General features: G+C 46.1%; 1 protein-coding gene across 3 annotated transcripts in view; it reads right to left on the bottom strand.

Annotated features, from left to right (window-relative positions):
- The window catches only part of ZCCHC2 (zinc finger CCHC-type containing 2), a 92,331-nt gene that overhangs the window by 50,870 nt on the left and 23,114 nt on the right, over positions 1–18,347 (bottom strand). For all 3 annotated transcript variants that reach the window (XM_050939876.1, XM_050939877.1, XM_050939878.1), the window contains exons 3-4: positions 5,840–5,916; positions 2,126–2,197 (exon numbers count right to left, since the gene is read on the bottom strand). In XM_050939876.1, the coding sequence (XP_050795833.1) occupies positions 2,126–2,197; positions 5,840–5,916 (149 nt within the window). The remainder of the gene's footprint in view (positions 1–2,125; positions 2,198–5,839; positions 5,917–18,347) is intronic.

The raw sequence follows: 18,347 nt of genomic DNA, 5'->3' as shown, positions 1-18,347 counted from the left end.
ACAAGGATTTTTCCATGACCGTAATCACTCATCCGTCTCTGAACTGCTCGAGGGGCAAGTTAACTCATCAAAAAAGGTATCAAATACAAAAGCAGCAGCCTGAGTATGTGTATATGAAAGTTACTTCCCAGTAAAACTGCACAGTCACACTGTTATTGGAAGTTGCACCAACAGAATATTGGAAACCACTAAAAACAGTGCCCTTTCTTGCCAGACTTTATTCCACATGCTTGGTATCAAAACAATAGAAGAGAGGCAATAGAGGAGATCTGTTCCCTAATTCAGCAGAAAAGCATCTGAAGTGACTAATATCTTCATCTGGCCTAGAACAGAATCTCTGACATTGGTATCATATCTTGTTATAACATCAGACAGATGTGTTCCCACCAGAAAAATATCCATGCTGCAAGTGACTTTCAGGGATCATACTGGTACCATAGATTCTGTCTGAATTAGTCGGTCAGGATGTTGATCATCCCTATTAGGTAGTGTAATATCATATCATTACAGCTATCTTGTGCCTCACTACTCTCAGAGACCCACTGCCTCTTTGCAGAGTAATTTGGTGTTGATCCCTCTCTATTTGTTAGTCACAGTATTTTACCATTATGGTGCTGGCCAATCATTTGTATCACATTGTGCAGCCAGTCTAGATTAGGGTCATACATACTTCAACTAAAATCGATATCCGCCGGATTCTTAATAGCTAAATCTCTAGGCTTAGCTCTGCACCTGGAAGTAGACATGAACAGGAGTCTGGCTAGGCTTCTTAGCACTTGAGAGGTTACTAGAAACTGAGGAAGGTCTCTTAGGTGTGATCTACATTGGGAGTGGAGGGGGAGGGGAGATCTAAGTTAAGTAACTTCAGCTATGCAATTCAAGTAGCTCCAGTCAACATACTGTGGTGAGTCGATGGCTGAAGCTCCCCCATCGACTCCACCTGCGCCTCTTGCTCCAGTGGATTACCAGAGTCGACAGGAGAGTGCTCAGCAGTCAATTTATCGTGTCTAGATTAGACATGGTAAAATCAACCCTCGCTGGATCGATCACTGTGCGTCGATCCCGCGGGTAATGTACAGAAGCTCTTAGAACCCTTCAAAGCTCTCACAGATCTAGAAGTCTCCCAAATGAAAAAAAAAGTGTATAACATTCAAAAAAAAAGTCTGAAATTGTATGCTGAGCAAGACGGTTTTTCCAATATGAACTTAATTGTTATTCCCCTTTTAGAGTAGTGAAGCTCCAAACACTGGTAATTCATATGCACTGGAGTCCATTAAGATGCTCTCTGTATAAAGTTACATGTGCCACAGTTTTAGTTAACAGGGTAACAGTAACACCAGAAGCTATTCGAGCCAAGCTCTGGTTAATGCCCTGAATCATTGGGAGAGGTACAGGAAGATTCCCTAGGGTAGGCACAACCCAAGAATAGCCACTAAGGAATGGATACAAGACCACAGTAGCTAGGATGATAGTACTGTTTTAACCCATTTTACAGGGCACAACGGACATACAGCACAAATCTGCTAGTTTACTCACATTTTGTGAGCTCCTCAGGGAAGGGGACTGCATTTGTCTGTACAACACCAAGTAGAAAATTGTAAGAAGTTTGGTATTCTTGGCTTTGCACCAGTAATTAAGTTATTTTCCTAAAGCAGTACTAACATGTTTGTTAGCATCCATGTAGACCATGTCCAGTGTTAGCTCCCAGCTCCCCTGGGAGCATAAAGAAAGACAGCCTTACAGCTTTATAATAGCTCAATTAGAACCAAGAGGGTAGGAAGGGTTGTCTCCCATCTCAAACTACCATCTCCTGACAAACAAGAAATCTTATTCTTTGGTTCTTGATAAGAACCACATCTTCTAGTACTGCTTGGGAAGGAGGATGGTCAACATACTTTGGAAAGAAATCACCATACAATATATATTCCTTTAAATAGAATGGCTAACATACATTGGTATTCATTCAATCAGTGCTTTCCTGAAAGTCAAGAATCTGGCAATATTCTCAAGCTTCTGTCATTGAAGCTCAAGAGCCAAAATCATCATCTACTAGTGCCCCATCCCATGAAATTGTAGTGTGATGTACAGTACTCTGCTTGTAGGTTGCTTACACTTGAATACATACTTTTAGTAGGAACTCCTGCAGCTCTTGATGTGTTTTTGTTACACATGTTACAGAAAGATCAGACCAGGTTACCTGATAGGAAGGGAGAGGAGAAGAAAAGGAAAGTTACATCATGTTTCTTTCTTTGCATTATACTAAATATGTTCAGTACATCTACAGCACTGTCCATTTCAAGATGATATACAAATATCCACTGCATTTAAGTATTAATATCCATTTTGGCAAAATATAGATAGTAATCTCCTTTTGAAAGTGTGGCCCTTACTAACTTTGGATATCCTCTAAAATAGTGGTTCTCAACCAAGGGTCTGGGGTCCCCTGGGGGGGCTGCAGACAGGTTTCAGGGAGTCCTCCAGGGCCAGCGTTAGACTCACTGGTGCCCAGGGCAAAAAGTCAAAGCCCCACTGCATCAAGCTGAAGCCCTGGGCCGAGCTCCATGACCTGGGGCTGAAGCCACAGACTGAGCAACTTAGCTTTGCGGGGCCCTGTGGCATAGGGGCCCCATGCAATTGCCCTTCTTACTACCCCCTAACCCTGGCCCCCCTTTTTATATGCAGAAAACCAGTTGCTGTGGCACAGGTGGGCCATAGTTTTTACAGCATGTTGGGGGGCGGGGCTCAGAAAGAAAAAGGTTGAGATCCCCGGGTCTAAAAGACAACTCAGACATTTCTGGAGGCACAAGCACCAATAAATCAATCACCTCCAGAGTGCGAGAGTGCGATAGGGTGAAGGGGGGGGAGAAGAGAGAAATCAAGCTGGACACAAGATTAGCACACACTTGAAAATTTGGGCCTGAATTATGCATCTGAGGCTATACAACTAAATTACTAAAAGAAGCAGTATTAGTGCTCAGTAATTACTGGCTCCCAGTACGAGACAAGCCCAGTAAACCACACAGTTTCTTTAGAGAAGAGGATTCCAAGTGAGGCATACAAAATTTAGTTCCACTACTCCTACTTGGGTAAGTCAAAACCTCTGTTCAGTTACTCTAACTGTAAAATGATATACTTAGCTATCTCAAAGTTAAGGCGTTTTAACGTTTAAAAAGTCATCATACAAGAGATGGATGTAGAATGCAATAAGTATTGCAAAAGTTTGCATCAAAAAATGTTATGAAGTTAGAGTAGACTCCATATTCTGATGTGTGTTTATACACTGTATCAATGCTTCTCCACGCTTTGCTGCGCTAGCCAATATGTGAACAGCAAAATAAAGCCTCCATATAATTACTTTTTAAGTGAAGAGTAAATTATTTTCCCCTCCTCTGCTAAATGGCTGTTTTCTAGCTTCAGACCTAACTTCAGAAGATCCTATATACCAGGAAGTGGAGCCGATAGCTCAAAATAAGAGGGTATTTAGCAATAGCTGAGTGGATCTAACCACTACCATTTTCAATCCAGATCCTGGAGAGCCTTGTAAGCTGCTATGATTGTGGAGGATGACAGTTTCTAGAACCTCATATTTATTGAAGGGTAGAGAAGAACTTATAAGGCAGACCATTCAAGTAGTTTGGAGCAAAAGAAAAAAGTTGAATAGCCAAGATCTAGTTGTTTGGGTTCCGAGATGTGCTGGAGAAGGAGCTATTCTCTACCCTAAGCGTACAAAGGGAGTGGAGCTGGAGAATTCACTTAAATGCTTTCCAGCAAGTCTCTGCTCCCTTCCTACTTCATGTGGGATTTCCAGACTGCTATCATGACAACCTGCAGACTGGCTCTCTGAAACACCTTTGAGTTACTCATATGTCACTAATGAAATGATTATGCGATGGCTGGAGATTGTTGTCTAAAGGGTATGTCTATGCTGCAGATGGGAGCATAGCTCCCAGTCGTTAACTTTGCTCAAGCTAGTGTGTTAGAAGCAGCAGTGGGTGAAGGGGTCAGCAACATGTCTGTACATGGACACATCTCTGTAGTAAAAATGTTGAGGTCCGCGGTAATTTTAAAAAAAAATTGAATGGCATGTCCATCACTAAATACAGGAATTTTGTCAAAGGTCCATTGCATAACACAGTAGGGCTGACTGCTAGTGTGGATATTGTGGCAAGGGCAGCGGTTTGGTCTAGCTATCAGAGCTCAGATCCAGAGGGGTAGGCAGAGTTGGACTCTGGTGGTTAGCTCAAGCAGCTGCCCATGCCGCAGTGTCCAACCTACTATTTTTAGCATGCTAACTCAAGTAGAGAGCACAAGTCTGTCTATTGGGCAGGGAGGTTTCAGCTCCCAGCTGAAACAGACATAACCCAAGTTTCTGGTTGTTCTCAGAGAGCCACTTTGACACAGTTAAGATTGCTTTAGTAACAGCAGCCTGTGCATCTGCAGTGTGTTACACATTTTGCAGACTAAATTCTAAATTAACATGCTCTACAACATTATGGTTTTCTGTTCCCCCAAAACACAAGTGAGATTTTTTTTTTTTTTAACTTTAGCTCCAAACTTAAAAGTTGTTGCCTGGGAATATTGTTACTGTACATTTTCATGTCTACTTGTCAGTGGCCCATAAGGTTAGATGCTGAAATACCTTGCTTTTATATAGCACTTTATTAGCAGATCTCAAAATGCTTTGCAAAAGCTTAGTATCATTATCACATTTTACCGATGAGGAAAGGAATCAAATCCAGGCCTTCTGAGTCCCAATCCAGTGCCTTATGTACTTGGCCACATTACATAGCATTGACTAGGGACAAACTAAGTTGTCCTCATTTAGTCAAGTAGCACCAGTTTACAGAATTCATGAATACACAGTATTAATAGTCTAACTCGGGGATCCCCAACGCGGTGCCCACAGGGTTAAATACGCCCGCGTCCTGGCTGGCGGTGGAGCATCCGGCGAAATGCCCCCGAATTTCTGCCGCGATGCCTCTCGATGACGCCACTTGCTGCTGACAAGCAGCGTCATTGAGAGACATCGCTGCCGAAATGCGGCAGAAATTTGGGGGCATTTCGGCAGATGCTCCACTGCAGCCACGGTCCTTCGCCAGACGAAAAGGTTGGGGACCACTGGTCTACCTTAATGCACTTCAGTATAAAAAGCTACTTTTCTGAACTAGTAGCAAAACACTACTCACTTCTGTAATCAACTCCCAACCCCTGGTAACCATCAGATCATTGTCTCTGGATATTCTCTCATGCTTGTGGGATGCACCAGGTAGACCTTCCAGAAAGTAGTGCTTGTCAGGGCCACCTTTTTGTAGTACCAAACATTCAGAATATAGTTATAAAAGGGCCACGTGGCCTTGAACGCCTCTCTGACTTCCGTACTACTGGCAGCTGCAGAGACAAGAACCTCAGGAAACCTATTTGGTATTTTTACTAAGTAAACAAACAGTTTTAGTATTAAATATTTTACTAGTACTCTGTTTTAGAATTCTCACAAGCATGCAGCTCTCCAAGTCTGGGCTAGACCCAAAGAGGCCAAGATTTTCAGGCATATCACCACTCTGGAGTAACACACACTACATTTAGAAGAGGCCTAACTGGTGCTCAGTATGTTGTGTCTTCAAATCTCAGGCCTGGTAGTACAGGCAGCATTTGCGCCATACCTTAAAGAAGGAGGCAAAGAGCATGTGTCTTAGAATACTAGACACTACTTTAAAAGAACTAGTGGGGAGAGAAATCTCACTAAACACTAGTACTTTAAAAACAATTTGTATATCCCAAAGCTATGTTAACTTCATATTAAAAAGGATGTACTTTTAAAAGCCAGCTGTTATTTGCTTACTTTGAAGGTGTACTCCAAATGTTTGTCAGCCCTTTTTCTTGGTACTCCTTTCAGTGTTATCTTCTCAATGTGTACAGCTGAAAGAAAAAACAGCAATTTGTTGTATTAGGTATAGGTCTGGTTTGAAAAATGTATTTATCTGTTATGACAGCATCACCACATCAGAGAATCATGCATCCTCACTGCCAGTTCTATTTGCCCAAGAAAAAGTGAGCAGAAGCTCATGGTCCTGCTGCTCAAGGAAATAAGCTTCTCTGGTTTGAAAACCACTCTTCAGAACTAGATACTCAATATTGATTGCCACCATTTTGTGTATTTCTGTCCAGATGTATTATACTATATTAGAGATGTGGGCATAAAACCTTACACAGCCAATCCAGTAATTACTGTCAGTGAAGAAGAGAAAGTCTTAAAATAATATTGTAAAATAAACCATGAATTTATAGCAAAATGTTTCTGTGCAGCCAACTGAAAACAGTCAACTCCTGTGCTTTGCAGTCCCATTTTGCAGGAGTCAAGAAATAGGGCCCACTAAACAGAAGGCTAGGGTTTGTAAGTCAAAGCGAGAAGAGAAGTAACATGTAGAATACTGATAGACATATGACAGCATGAACAAGTCAATGAACAGAAAAGGGGTGGAGAGAAGGATGGTGAGACTACTGGAAGAGAGAAGTACTATATTAATATTGGCAGATTTTGAACTTGTTCATATGCAGAATGAATTACTGAAAAAGAGCCGAAAAGACTGAGAATAATAGCCCCAGCATCCAGACCCAGTAACAGGCCGGGGCAGTTTCACTACACTGCATTGGAGAGGGTGGGCTACAGGCTCTATACATCCTCTGAACCCTCCACATGGTCTCCCACACCTGGAAAAAAGGGGGCACTCCTTGCTGATATTTGTTAAGGAGATGTGGTGTTGTAGACTTCAAATACTACTCAAAACTTGAATCGGTGTTTTTCAGGATGTAACTTGTAAGAAAGATCCTGTATGAAAGCTGTTATGAAGCTGAGAAGCTCCTCTTTGCTGGTTTCTCTAAGGCCTGGTCTATGCAGGGCAGTTTACATTGACCTAATTATGTCAGCGCACACACTACAGCCTCATCTCGCCGATGTAGAGTGTAACTACTCCACCTCCATGTGAGGCGTAGCACTTATGTCAGTGTAGTTCAGGAGACACAGTTTTTGTAGACCAGGGTTAGGCAACCTATGGCATGCATGCCAAAAGCAGCACGCAAGCTGATTTTCAGTGGCACTCACACTGCCCAGGTTCTGGCCACCAGTTCGGGGGGCTCTGCATTTTAAGTGAAGCTTCTTCAACATTTTAAAAACTTTATTTTACATATACTACAATAATTTAGTTATATTACAGACTTATCAAAAGAGACCTTCTAAAAACCTTAAAATGCATTACTGGCACGCAAAACTTTAAATTAGAGTGAATAAATGAAGACTCGGCACACCACTTCTGAAAGGTTGCTGACCCCGGTGTAGACACTGCGTTATCCAACAGCGGATGTAAGTGTCTTGTCAATTTCACGGCTCTGTGCTGGGAGGCGAGAAGCCCAGGCAGCAACTGGGCTTCCAGCATGAAGCTGTGCAGGGGTCAGAGCTCTGGCTCTCAGGCTCCCATACTGCCTCTCTTCAGTCGGTGGAAGTGCTTCTAGTGAGGATGCACATTACTGACAAAAAAAGGGAGGGTAGTGGAGACATCAGCCACTGCAGTAATTCCTGCCCTGGCTGTAAGTCGACCTAATAAAAATGATTTTGGGACACAGCATGACATGCCCCAAGTATGCATCAATATAAAGAATCCATTTTCTTACAACCATGGGCTGATCTTGACTGACCTCATAAGTTAAGTAAGGTCACAACATTAGCATTTGTATCAGTGACCTTGAAGGAAAGACATGGATCTTTTGTACAATTTTGTTTGCTGGAGATTCTCTCATTGTTCTGCTCACTTTTTTTAAAAAAATTTATTAAGTAGCAAGCTTGTTATTTCATCGCTAAAAAAATTAAGGTTGAAATTGTTAAAATGTTAGGTAATTCAGAGATAAGGAATCTTAATTAACCCCCTTGCATATATTCATTAGAATAGGGTTATTCATTCTTGCCAAATCAGCTGCAATATTATCACCTTATATAACTTGTACAGCTTCTGCTCATACTGCATTTAAATTTAAAAGTTTCAGCAGGTTAGACATCAATTTGTAAATGCCAGTTCCAGACGTAAACAGCTAAATTAGTAACTGAATCTTGGATAAGCTGGAACAAGCAACTACACAAATCTGAAATCCTATAATCCCACAACTCCTGAAATACTTAGTTCCCAAACCATAAACAGAGACTCTTTTATAGCTAGGAATTTTAAATGTCACTTCCCAGTTGTGTGTGTTTTTTTCAAATTGTGAGAGCAACTTGTTTTCAAAGTAACAAGAGGGAAAAAAAAAAGTGACCCTACCCACCAATACATAGACATTTAAGTTAACCCAAAAATTAAACAGAAAAGTTTCAGAAGTTAAGTCTGCTACACCTGTCTCTAAGCTCAAGAACTCAAAGATAACAGAACAGTTAACCTTGCAAAATCTTCAACTGCCTATGTTAACAAATGCATTGTTTTTAATTATAAAGAAACCTGCACTGCATAATACCTTGAGTCTGGCCCATGGGAGGGTCCTTAAGAGGTATGGTTAAATGGGAAATACCAATTAACGTTTGCATACAGACAGAAGAATTCTTGGTTTACATTCTTACAATCGTTTGATAATGATGAACATGTAATTATGACATTTCACCATACGTTCATGATTTAATAGGGAAACTGTATGCCGACTAGTATTTGAGGCTGATCCTAACTATGTGTGTGCACATTTATGATATTAATCTTGAAAAAGAAACTACTGTTTTATTTTAGGCTATTTAAGACTTGTGTTGAAACATTTATAATATTTAAGGAATAACTATGATGTATTTATTATGTAGGCAGTGTAAGATGCGTAATGTCCTTTACAAGTCATTTTCTTGCTTTTCAATGCTTTAGATTGTTAGTGCTCTGATTGATGACATTGTAGTTACCTCTCAGCAGCCCCTAAGTGTTTCTGAAATAAAGACTTCATTTTGTAATTTCCTACGTTGCTTTTTTATTTATGTTTTTAAAAACAGACTTTTCTTAAAGAATCAGTGTTTAAGAGTTTAAGTAAGTGGATGGATTGGTCATCTAGTTAAATTAAGTAACATTGGCTAAGATAATGGTTCATACATAGCTCAGACGCATTCTGTACACAATACATATTCATGCTGAATGTCAACTTTGTATGTATTCTACAGCTTACCATCATTCTAAACATTGTTTTAAACACTTAGCTACAATCAAGTTACATACCAGAACCAAGTCTAGAAGCTAAAATCTCATTTTCCCAGTCAATTTCTAACCACTTAAAGTGGTTAGCACAATGGGGCTTCAAACCCAAGACAGGACTTCTGAGATGTTTTTGTAATATGAAGATAGTTATGCCCTAGTTCTTTCCTCCAAATTCAACCTCCCTACAGTCTAATTACCCCATCTTGCAGTGTTGCTTTGGCTTTTGAGTTATACATACAAGAACAAAAATATATTTTACAGCTGGCGTGAAAACAGAGTTTTGAAGTCATCTGTATGAGAAGAACTGGGGTTTACTGGATAAGATATGATTGCCACAAGTTTCCAAGTTACCTGAACTCTACTCAGGAATCTCACCTGGGAGATGCACTACACACTCCTGGATGAATTCTGCACCACTGCCCGGAGCAGCCAGTGAAGACGTAAATCAGCATGGGGGGTGGGAGAGGGCTGACATCCGTGGGGAGACATCAATTAATGCCAGAGGGTGGGACTGGGCAGGCATGCAACTGAATGAACAAGAGAGACTCTGTCCTTCTGGCTCACTATTGCAGCATTCCTGGCATGGAGGGGCTTTGGGGTGTTTGGTGGCAGGCTCTGTCCTCTCAGGCAGAATATAACATAGCAGCCTGACTATTTAGTTGATCCCACTGTTAGTGATTTGTTCCTATTCTTAGTGTGTCCCCTCCAGGAGCATAAAAAGTGTAAAAGTTTTAAGGCTCCTTTACATTGCCAGAGAGGTATAAAGGAGCCTTATTGTAAAAGACAGTATGACCACATAAATGCTTATGGTGCTTCAGTGATTAGAATTGGTCTAATTTTTTGGACTGAAAAATTTTCTGATCAAAATGTGCTCTATGAACTGTCTACAACTAACCTTTCTGAAAATGGACAGCAGCCGATATAAATTGTGAGTTTGATTCCCCAGGCCTCACTTGCTCTCCAGTTGCCTATAATACTGAGCATATGGCTGCATATAATTTGTTGACTAATAAACTAGAAATAAATGGTCAAACCTAGCTACATTACTATTAGACGAAGGGGGGCTGGATATTTCCTCCAATGCCCTACAATCCCATTCTCCATCCATTGTATGGTAGTTTAAATAATTTACCAAAATAATTGCTACTGGCAGAATTATATTGCACTGACAAATAAAATATGGAGAATTTTAAAATATTGTGCCTAGAATTTAGTTTTTGTTGCAGAATTACCCCCGGAGTATCTATATATACAAACCCCCTAAGCAAAGAGGAATGCAATAGAAGAATAGTTTGTCTAGTTTTCAATGATAGTAGTCAAGTGCGACTCATTTTCTTCAGTATTTCACTACTACACTTTTAAAACTCCAAACTGGAACATAGTAAAGAAAAGCAGAAGACTCATACCCATTTATTTATTCTGTTAAGCTAAAAACATTCCAAATAAAACCTTCATGTAATTGCCACACCTGATTATAACACTGAGCAGAAGGAGAAAACCAAGTAAGAGAGGATACATCAATGGAGAAAGGAACTGCAGTGGGTTAGGGAATGGACATTAGGAGGAAAGATAGATAGCTTCACTGGCATTGGCACTAACAGTCAGGAAAGCAGTACTGGCAGTAGAATGACTGTACTCAATTGGGTGAGGAATCTGGGCGAAGTCAAGCAGAAACAAGTACACCTCTACCCCACTATTAAGTGAACCCGGGTCACATTTAGCGCTGTAGCAGTGGGGCTCCGGCGATGCTTTAAAGGGTCCAGGGCTCCGGCTGCTGCTGGGAGCCCTGGCCCCTTTAAATCCCACCAGAGCCCTGCCGCCGCTACCCCAGGGCTGTGGCCGTGGGGCTCCAGCAGCGATTTAAAGGGCCTGGGGCTCCCCGCAGTGGCTGGAGCCCAGAGCTCTTTAAATCATTACTGGAGCCCTGATGCCCCTACCCTGATATAACGGGGTTTCAGCTACAACGCGGTAGAGATTTTTGGCTCCCCATGACTGCGTTACAGCGGGGTATGATTTTTGTACGCCAATACAAGGAGCCTGGAGAGCAAAACAGAGGAACCAGAACTACTTGGTGCAGGAAGCGAAACTAAGTATCACAGGGATAACAAACATCGTGGAATAGTAGTCATGACTTGAGTATAAGTATTGAAGGGTATGTGCTGTTCAGGAAAGAGAAATAAATACAAAGGTGAAGGAGTAGCGCTGTATATTAATGATGAAGTAGACTGCAAAGACATTAGAAATGATGGAATGGATAACAGAGTCTGTTTGGGTCAAAATCACTTGGTGGAACCTCTGGTAGCTTTTCTTCCCCAAGGGTAGTACTTGGGTATGATACTCATAGGACCCAATTTGTATATAGAGACCTCTAACGTTTTTAATGAAATAAACAGTACTGAGAATTGTGTGATTATGGAAGATTAACTTCCCAGATATAGATTGGAGGACAAGGGCTACTAATAATAGTAGGGCCCAGATTTTCCTGGATGTGATAGCTGACCAATTTCTTCAAATAGTTTCTGAACCAACAAGTGGGAATGTCATTTTAGATTTGGTTTTAGTGAGTAATGAGGACCTCATAAAAGAACTGATTGTAGGGGACAACCTTGGTTCAAGTGAGCTCATTCAGTTTAAACCAAATGGAAAGAAACAAAAGTAGATCAGCAACTACGGTCCTTGATTTAAAAAGGGCACACTTAAAATGAATTAGTTTGGGAAGTGGACTGAACTAAAGAACTCAAGGATCTAAATGTGGAGGCGGCTTAGAATTACTGAAGCCTGCATCCCAAGCAAGGGGAAAAAATTCATAGGGAAAGGTTCCAGACCAAGCTGGACGAGAGGAAGTATCTTTAACAGGTTATTTTTACCAAAGCAGACAGCCTACAAGGAATGGAAGATGGGATGGATCAGTAGGGAAAGACACCTACTAGAGATCAGAAAGTGAAAAATGCCAAAAGCCAAGTAAAGTTGGATCTTGCAAAGGAAATTAAAAACAATAAAAGATTCTATAGTAATACAAAGAAGAAAAAAATCAAAGAAGCAGTGGGACCGCGAAGCGCTGAGGAGGAGATTAAAAATCATGTAGGAATGGCCCAACATCTAAAATAAATACTTGGCCTCAGTTTTTAATAAGGGTAATGAAGAGGTTAGGGGTAGTGGTAGGGTGGCTACTGAACAAGAATATGGAAGTAGAAATAAAAGACACTACTCACCTTTGTAACTGTTGTTCTTCGAGATGTGCTGCTCATATCCATTCCAGTTAGGTGTGCGTGCCGCGCGTGCATGCTCATGGGAAGATTTTTACCCTAGCAACTCCGGTGGGTCGGCAGGTCGCCCCCTGGAGTGGCACCGCCATGGCGCTGGATAAATACCCCTGCCGACCCGTCCGCTCCTCAGTTCCTTCTTACCGGCTACTCCGACAGTGGGGAAGGAGGGCGGGTGTGGAATGGATATGAGCAACACATCTCGAAGAACAACAGTTAAAAGGTGAGTAACCATCTTTTCTTCTTCGAGTGATTGCTCATATCCATTCCAGTTAGGTGACTCCCAAGCCGTACTTAGACAGTGGGGTCGGAGAGAGATGTCGCAGAGTGCAATACAGCGGAGCCGAAGGCTGTGCCATCCCTAGACTGCTGAACCAGGGCATAGTGGGAGGCAAAGGTACAGATTTCATGAATGGGCACGTGAGCGAGGAAAGCAGCTGATGATGCTTGAGCCCTGGTGGAGTGCGCAGTCACGTGGCCCGATGGGACGTGAGCCAAGTCGTAAGAGGCGCGGATGCATGACGTTGCCCAGGAGGAAATCCGCTGCGAGGAGACAGGAAGCCCCTTGATCCGCTCAGCCACCGTGGCAAAGAGTTGGGGGGGTTCTGCGGAATGGCTTAGTTCGCTCTATGTAAAAAGCAAGCGCTCTACGAATGTCTAGGGAGTGTAGCTGCTGCTCTCTGCGAGACGAATGCAGTTTTGGGAAGAAGACAGGGAGGAAGATCTCCTGGTTAACATGGAAGGCCGATACCACTTTGGGGAGAAAGGTCAGATGTGGTCGTAACTGCACCTTGTCCCTGTGGAACACAGCATACGGGGGGTCCACCGTGAGGGCCTAAAGTTCCGAAACCCGTCTCGTGGACATGATGGCCACCAGGAAAGCGGTTTTCCAGAAGAGGTAGAGAAGGGAGCAAGTTGCTAACTGTTCAAAAGAAGGGGATATGAGTCTGGCAAGAACCAGGTTAAGGTCCCATGTTGGGGCAGGGTGGCGTACCTGAGGGTAGAGGCGCTCTAGGCCCTTAAGGAACCTAGACACCATCGGATGAGAAAACACCGAGCGGCCATCCTCTCCTGGGTGGAATGTAGAGATGGCCGCCAAGTGGACCCTCAGAAATGATACCGCCAAGCCCTGTTGTTTGAGGGACCAGAGGTAATCCAAGATGTTGGATATGGAGACCTCGGCGGGAAGGAAGTTCCGCTCCACGCACCAGCACGCGAAGCGCTTCCACTTGGCCAAATATGTAGCTCTAGTGGAAGGCTTCCTGCTACCCAGGAGTACCTGCTGCACCGGGGTGGAGCAACGCAGCTCAGAGTGAGTCAGCCACGCAGGAGCCATGCCGTGAGGTGGAGCGACTGAAGGTCTGGGTGACGGAGCTTGCCATGGTCCTGGGTGATCAGGTAAAGGTGAAGAGGCAGGGGAACAGGGTCGGCTATGGATAGGTCTAGCAACATGGTGTACCAGTGCTGTCGAGGCCACGCTGGAGCTATCATGATCAAGCGGGCTTTGTCGCTGCACGCTTTCAATAGGACCCTGTGGACGAGTGGAAACGGTGGAAAGGCGTAGAGCAGATGCGTCGTCCACGGCACGAGGAAGGCGTCCGCCATTGAACCTGGTGAGAGGCCTTGAAAGGAGCAGAAAGTCTGGCATTTCTTGTTCCCGCGGGATGCAAAGAGGTCTATCTGGGGAAACCCCCACTTCCAGAAGAGTGAAAGAGCAACGTCCAGGCAAAGCGACCATTCGTTGGAAAGGAAGGATCTGCTGAAGCGATTCGCCAGCGTGTTCTGAACTCCTGGGAGAAAGAACGCGATGAGGTGTATAGAATGGACTATGCAGAAGTCCCATAGTCGTAAGGTTTCCTGACACAGGGGTGAAGATCTTGTGCCGCCCTGTTTATATAGTGCATGGCTGTTGTGTTGTCACTGAATATCGATACACAACGGCCCTGCAAGTGTTGTCGGAATGTCTGACAAGTAAGGCGGACTGCTCTCAGCTCCCAGACGTTGATTTGGAGGTCCAGTTCGTGAGGTGACCAACGACCTTGGGTGCGTAGGTGCCCGAGGTGAGCCCCCCAACCGAAGGATGATGCGCCCGTTGTGAGGGATGCCGAGGGCTGGGGCGGTGGAACAGGAGCCCTGCACACACCATGGAGGGATCCAGCCACCACTAGAAGGAGTCTAGCACGGTCGAGGGAATGTGACGACCATGTCCATAGGATCCCTGGCTGGACGATATTGCGAGTTGAGCCAGGATTGGAGGGGCCATAGGCACAGTCTTGCGTAGTTCGTCACGAACGTGCAGGCCGCCATGTGGCCCAAGAGAGAGAGGCAACTGCGTACTGAAGTTAGCGGCGCCGCTTACAGCCTCCGGATGATGGCCATCAGAGCCTGGAACCATGGCAGTGGTAGGCAGGCTTTGGCAAGAGTCGAGTCCAAGGTGGCAACAATAAACTGAGTGGGGATTAGTGTCAATTTTTCCACACTGATCACTAGACCTTGATGTAGGAAAAGGTTCTTGACAATGCAGAAGTGACTGAGGACTCGCATCTCGGAGGTCTCGCGGATAAGCCAGTCGTCTAGATACGGAAAGACGTGTATCCGACTGCGGCGAAGGTGGGCGGCAACTACAGCCATATGTTTGGTGAATACTCTTGGGGCTGTAGAGAGGCCGAACGGGAGGACCGCGAACTGAAAATGCTGCCAGTTGACCATGAACCGGAGGAACCTTCTGTGAGGTGGGAAGATGGCTATGTGGAAGTAGGTATCTTGCATGTCGAGGGTGGCATACCAGTCTCCAGGATCCAGGGATGGGATAATGGTCCCCAGGGATACCATACGGAACTTCAACTTTACCATCTACCTGTTGAGTTCCCACAGATCGAGGATTGGTCTGAGACCTTCCTTCGCCTTGGGGATCAGGAAGTAGCGGGAATAAAACCCCTTGCCCTGCTCGTGCTCCGGTACCGCCTCTATGGCTCCTTTGGCGAGGAGCGTTTGCACCTCCTGTAGGAGGAGTTGCTTGTGAGAGGGGTCCCTGAAGAGGGACGAGGGAGCGGGGTGGAAGGGGGGAGTTTGAAATAAATGGCAGATGGTATCCAAAGTTCCAACGTGCATAGGATCCAACGATCTGATGTTAGCTGGGACCACGCAGAGAGGAAAAAGGAAAGCCGGTTGGAAAAGGGCGGGGACGGATCCTTTAAAGAAACTGGTACAAACGCCCTCGGGCACACCTTCAAAAGGAAGGTTTTGGCCCGGAGGAAGGCTTGGAGGAGCTTTGGTTCTGGCCCCCTTGGTTGCCTGATTGCCTCCGGTGGCCGTTTCTGCCTCGCCATCTGTCGAAGTCTTGTCTCTGCCGGGGTTGAGGGTAAGGGCGGTGCTGTTGGGGTCGGAAGGACCTGCGCTGAGTTACAGGCACGTGCATCCCTAACGAGCGCATAATGACCCTGTTGTCTTTGAGGCTCTGCAGCCTAGGGTCAGTTTTGTCCGAGAACAGCCCTTCACCCTCGAATGGAAGGTCCTGAATAGTGTGCTAGAGCTCCGGGGGGAGGCCCGAGACCTGTAGCCACGAGATACAGTGCATAGTCATGCCAGAGGCCAGAGTCCTGGCGGCTGAGTCCGCGGTGTCCAGGGAAGCTTGGAGGGAAGTTCTCGCGACCTTTTTCCCCTCATCGAGTATCGCCGAGAACTCCTGCCGTGCGTCCTGTGGAAGCAGCTCCTTAAATTTGTCCGCCGCCGCCCAGGTGTTATAGCTGTAGCGGCTAAGGAGGGCTTGCTGGTTGGACACCCGGAGCTGGAGGGCTCCTGCAGAGTAAACTTCACGCCCAAGTCCATGAGCCCTGCGTACTTCGATTTAGGGGCTGGGGCCTGCTGGCCATGGCGCTCCCTCTCGTTAACCGACTGGATGACGAGGGAGCAAGGAGGAGGATGTACATATAGATATTCATAGCCCTTTGAAGGCACCATGTATTTGCGCTCAACTCCTCGCGCAGCGGGTGGAACAGAGGCCGGTGACTGCCATATTGTAGTGGCATTGGCCTGTATGGTCTTGATAAATGGGAGAGGCACTCTAGTGGGGGCATCGGATGACAATATGTCCACCACTGGGTCTTGGACCTCTGGGACCTCCTCTATTTGTAAGTTCATGTTCTGTGCAACACGCCTGAGGAGGTCCTGGTGGGCACTGAGGTCAACTGGAGGAGGGCTGGCCAATGAGGTTCCAGCTACAGCCTCGTCAGGGGAGGATGAAGATGAGAGACCTGGAATGAGCGGGTCTGATGAGGGCTCTGCCTGAAGCATCGTGTCCGTCTCCCTGGGGAGCTTGGAGTCCTGAGGCTGGGTCAACCCTTCCTCCATAGTAGGAGGGGGAGAGCCGGGTTATCGTGGCCTCCCGTACCCTGTGTTCCGAGGCTGTCGAGCATGGTGGACCTGGAGGAGGGTCTTGGGCCTGATGGTATGCCCAGGGCGTCCAGAAACCCCACTGCTACGGACCATGATCTTAAGGCTGGGGCTCGCTGAACAAGGCAGCAGGCATGTCAGTGTCCGGGGTGTATACATTGTCCGCATGAGATGACAAGGATGGCTGTCGGGACGGCCATGGAGGAGCCGAACGAGGCTGGTATGAGTCCTTCGCTCCCGTCGTTGGAGACCTCCTCGGTGCCGGGGATCGGTACCAGGAATTGTATCAGTACCGAGACCGGGACCTGCAACCAGCGCGGTGCCGGGAGGTCGACCTGGATCTCGAGCGTCTACAACGGGACCAGCTGCGAGAGTCTCGGTGCCAGGAGCGGTGCCTAGAGCCGGAGCGGGATCGAGAGCACCGACCGGGACGAGAGGTGGATCTGTGCCACGAGTACGACTGGTGCCACCTGGGTGAGCGGTGCCGGGACTGTGAGCAGCGGCAAGATTGGGACCGACCACAAGACCTGGAGTGGTGCCGAGACCTGGATCGGGACTGGTGCTGGCTCGTCGACTCCAGCGAAGGAGGCCTCATAGCGGCAGGCTTGCCTCTGGAATGGAGAGCCCGCACCAGTGGTGCCGGGGGTTGAGGCAGGGCTGATTCAGTTGTCTCAATAAGGTCCCTGGCCAAGGAGAATGTCTCCGGCGTGGAGGGAACCGTCAGCTTGACCACGGGTCTCACCGGGGAGCTCTCCTGGACCGGACTTGACAGCCCTCTCAGGACCGGAGTCGATGGTACCACAGTCGTCGGTGCCGTGGCAGGGGTAGGTGCCAGGCGATCCAGACGAGTCTGCACCGAAGGTGTGGAGGAAGTTGAAGGCCTTCGGTCTGGTGCCGGAGGAGCGCTGTCAGCACTCTGTGCCGATGACGGAGGGTTAAGGGCTGCCTCCATAAGGAGAGTCTTTAACCCGAAGTCCTTCTCCTTTTTAGTCCGCAGCTTAAAGGCCTTGCAAATGCGGCACTTGTCGGAGATGTGCGATTCCCCGAGGCACTTCAAGCAAGAGTCACGGGGATCGTTGTGGGCATCGGCTTTTTACAGGCCGAGCACGTTTTAAACCCTGGTGAACCAGGCATGGGCCCGGGCACGGGGTGTGGGGAAGGGCTACAGCCCAAACCCCGCTAAACTATGTACAACAACTAACTAACAACTATAAACTATAAAACTAATTATACTATGGACTAAGTCAGCTATACACAACAAGAGATCAGATGAACGAAAAGAAGTTAGGGAACTGGAGGACAACTAAGCCGTGCTCCACTGTTCCAACGACCGACACAGGTGGTAAGAAGGAAATGAGGAGCGGACAGGTTGGCAGGGGTATATATCCAGCGCCATGGCGGCGTCACTCCAGGGGGCGACCTGCCGACCCACCGGAGTTGCTAGGGTAAAAATCTTCCGACAAGCGTGCACGCACGGCGCGCACACCTA

Source organism: Gopherus flavomarginatus, chromosome 2 (assembly GCF_025201925.1).
Source record: "Gopherus flavomarginatus isolate rGopFla2 chromosome 2, rGopFla2.mat.asm, whole genome shotgun sequence".
Taxonomy (NCBI): domain Eukaryota; kingdom Metazoa; phylum Chordata; order Testudines; family Testudinidae; genus Gopherus; species Gopherus flavomarginatus.
Note: the sequence above shows the minus strand (reverse complement) of the source record. Positions and strands in the feature narration are given on the sequence as shown.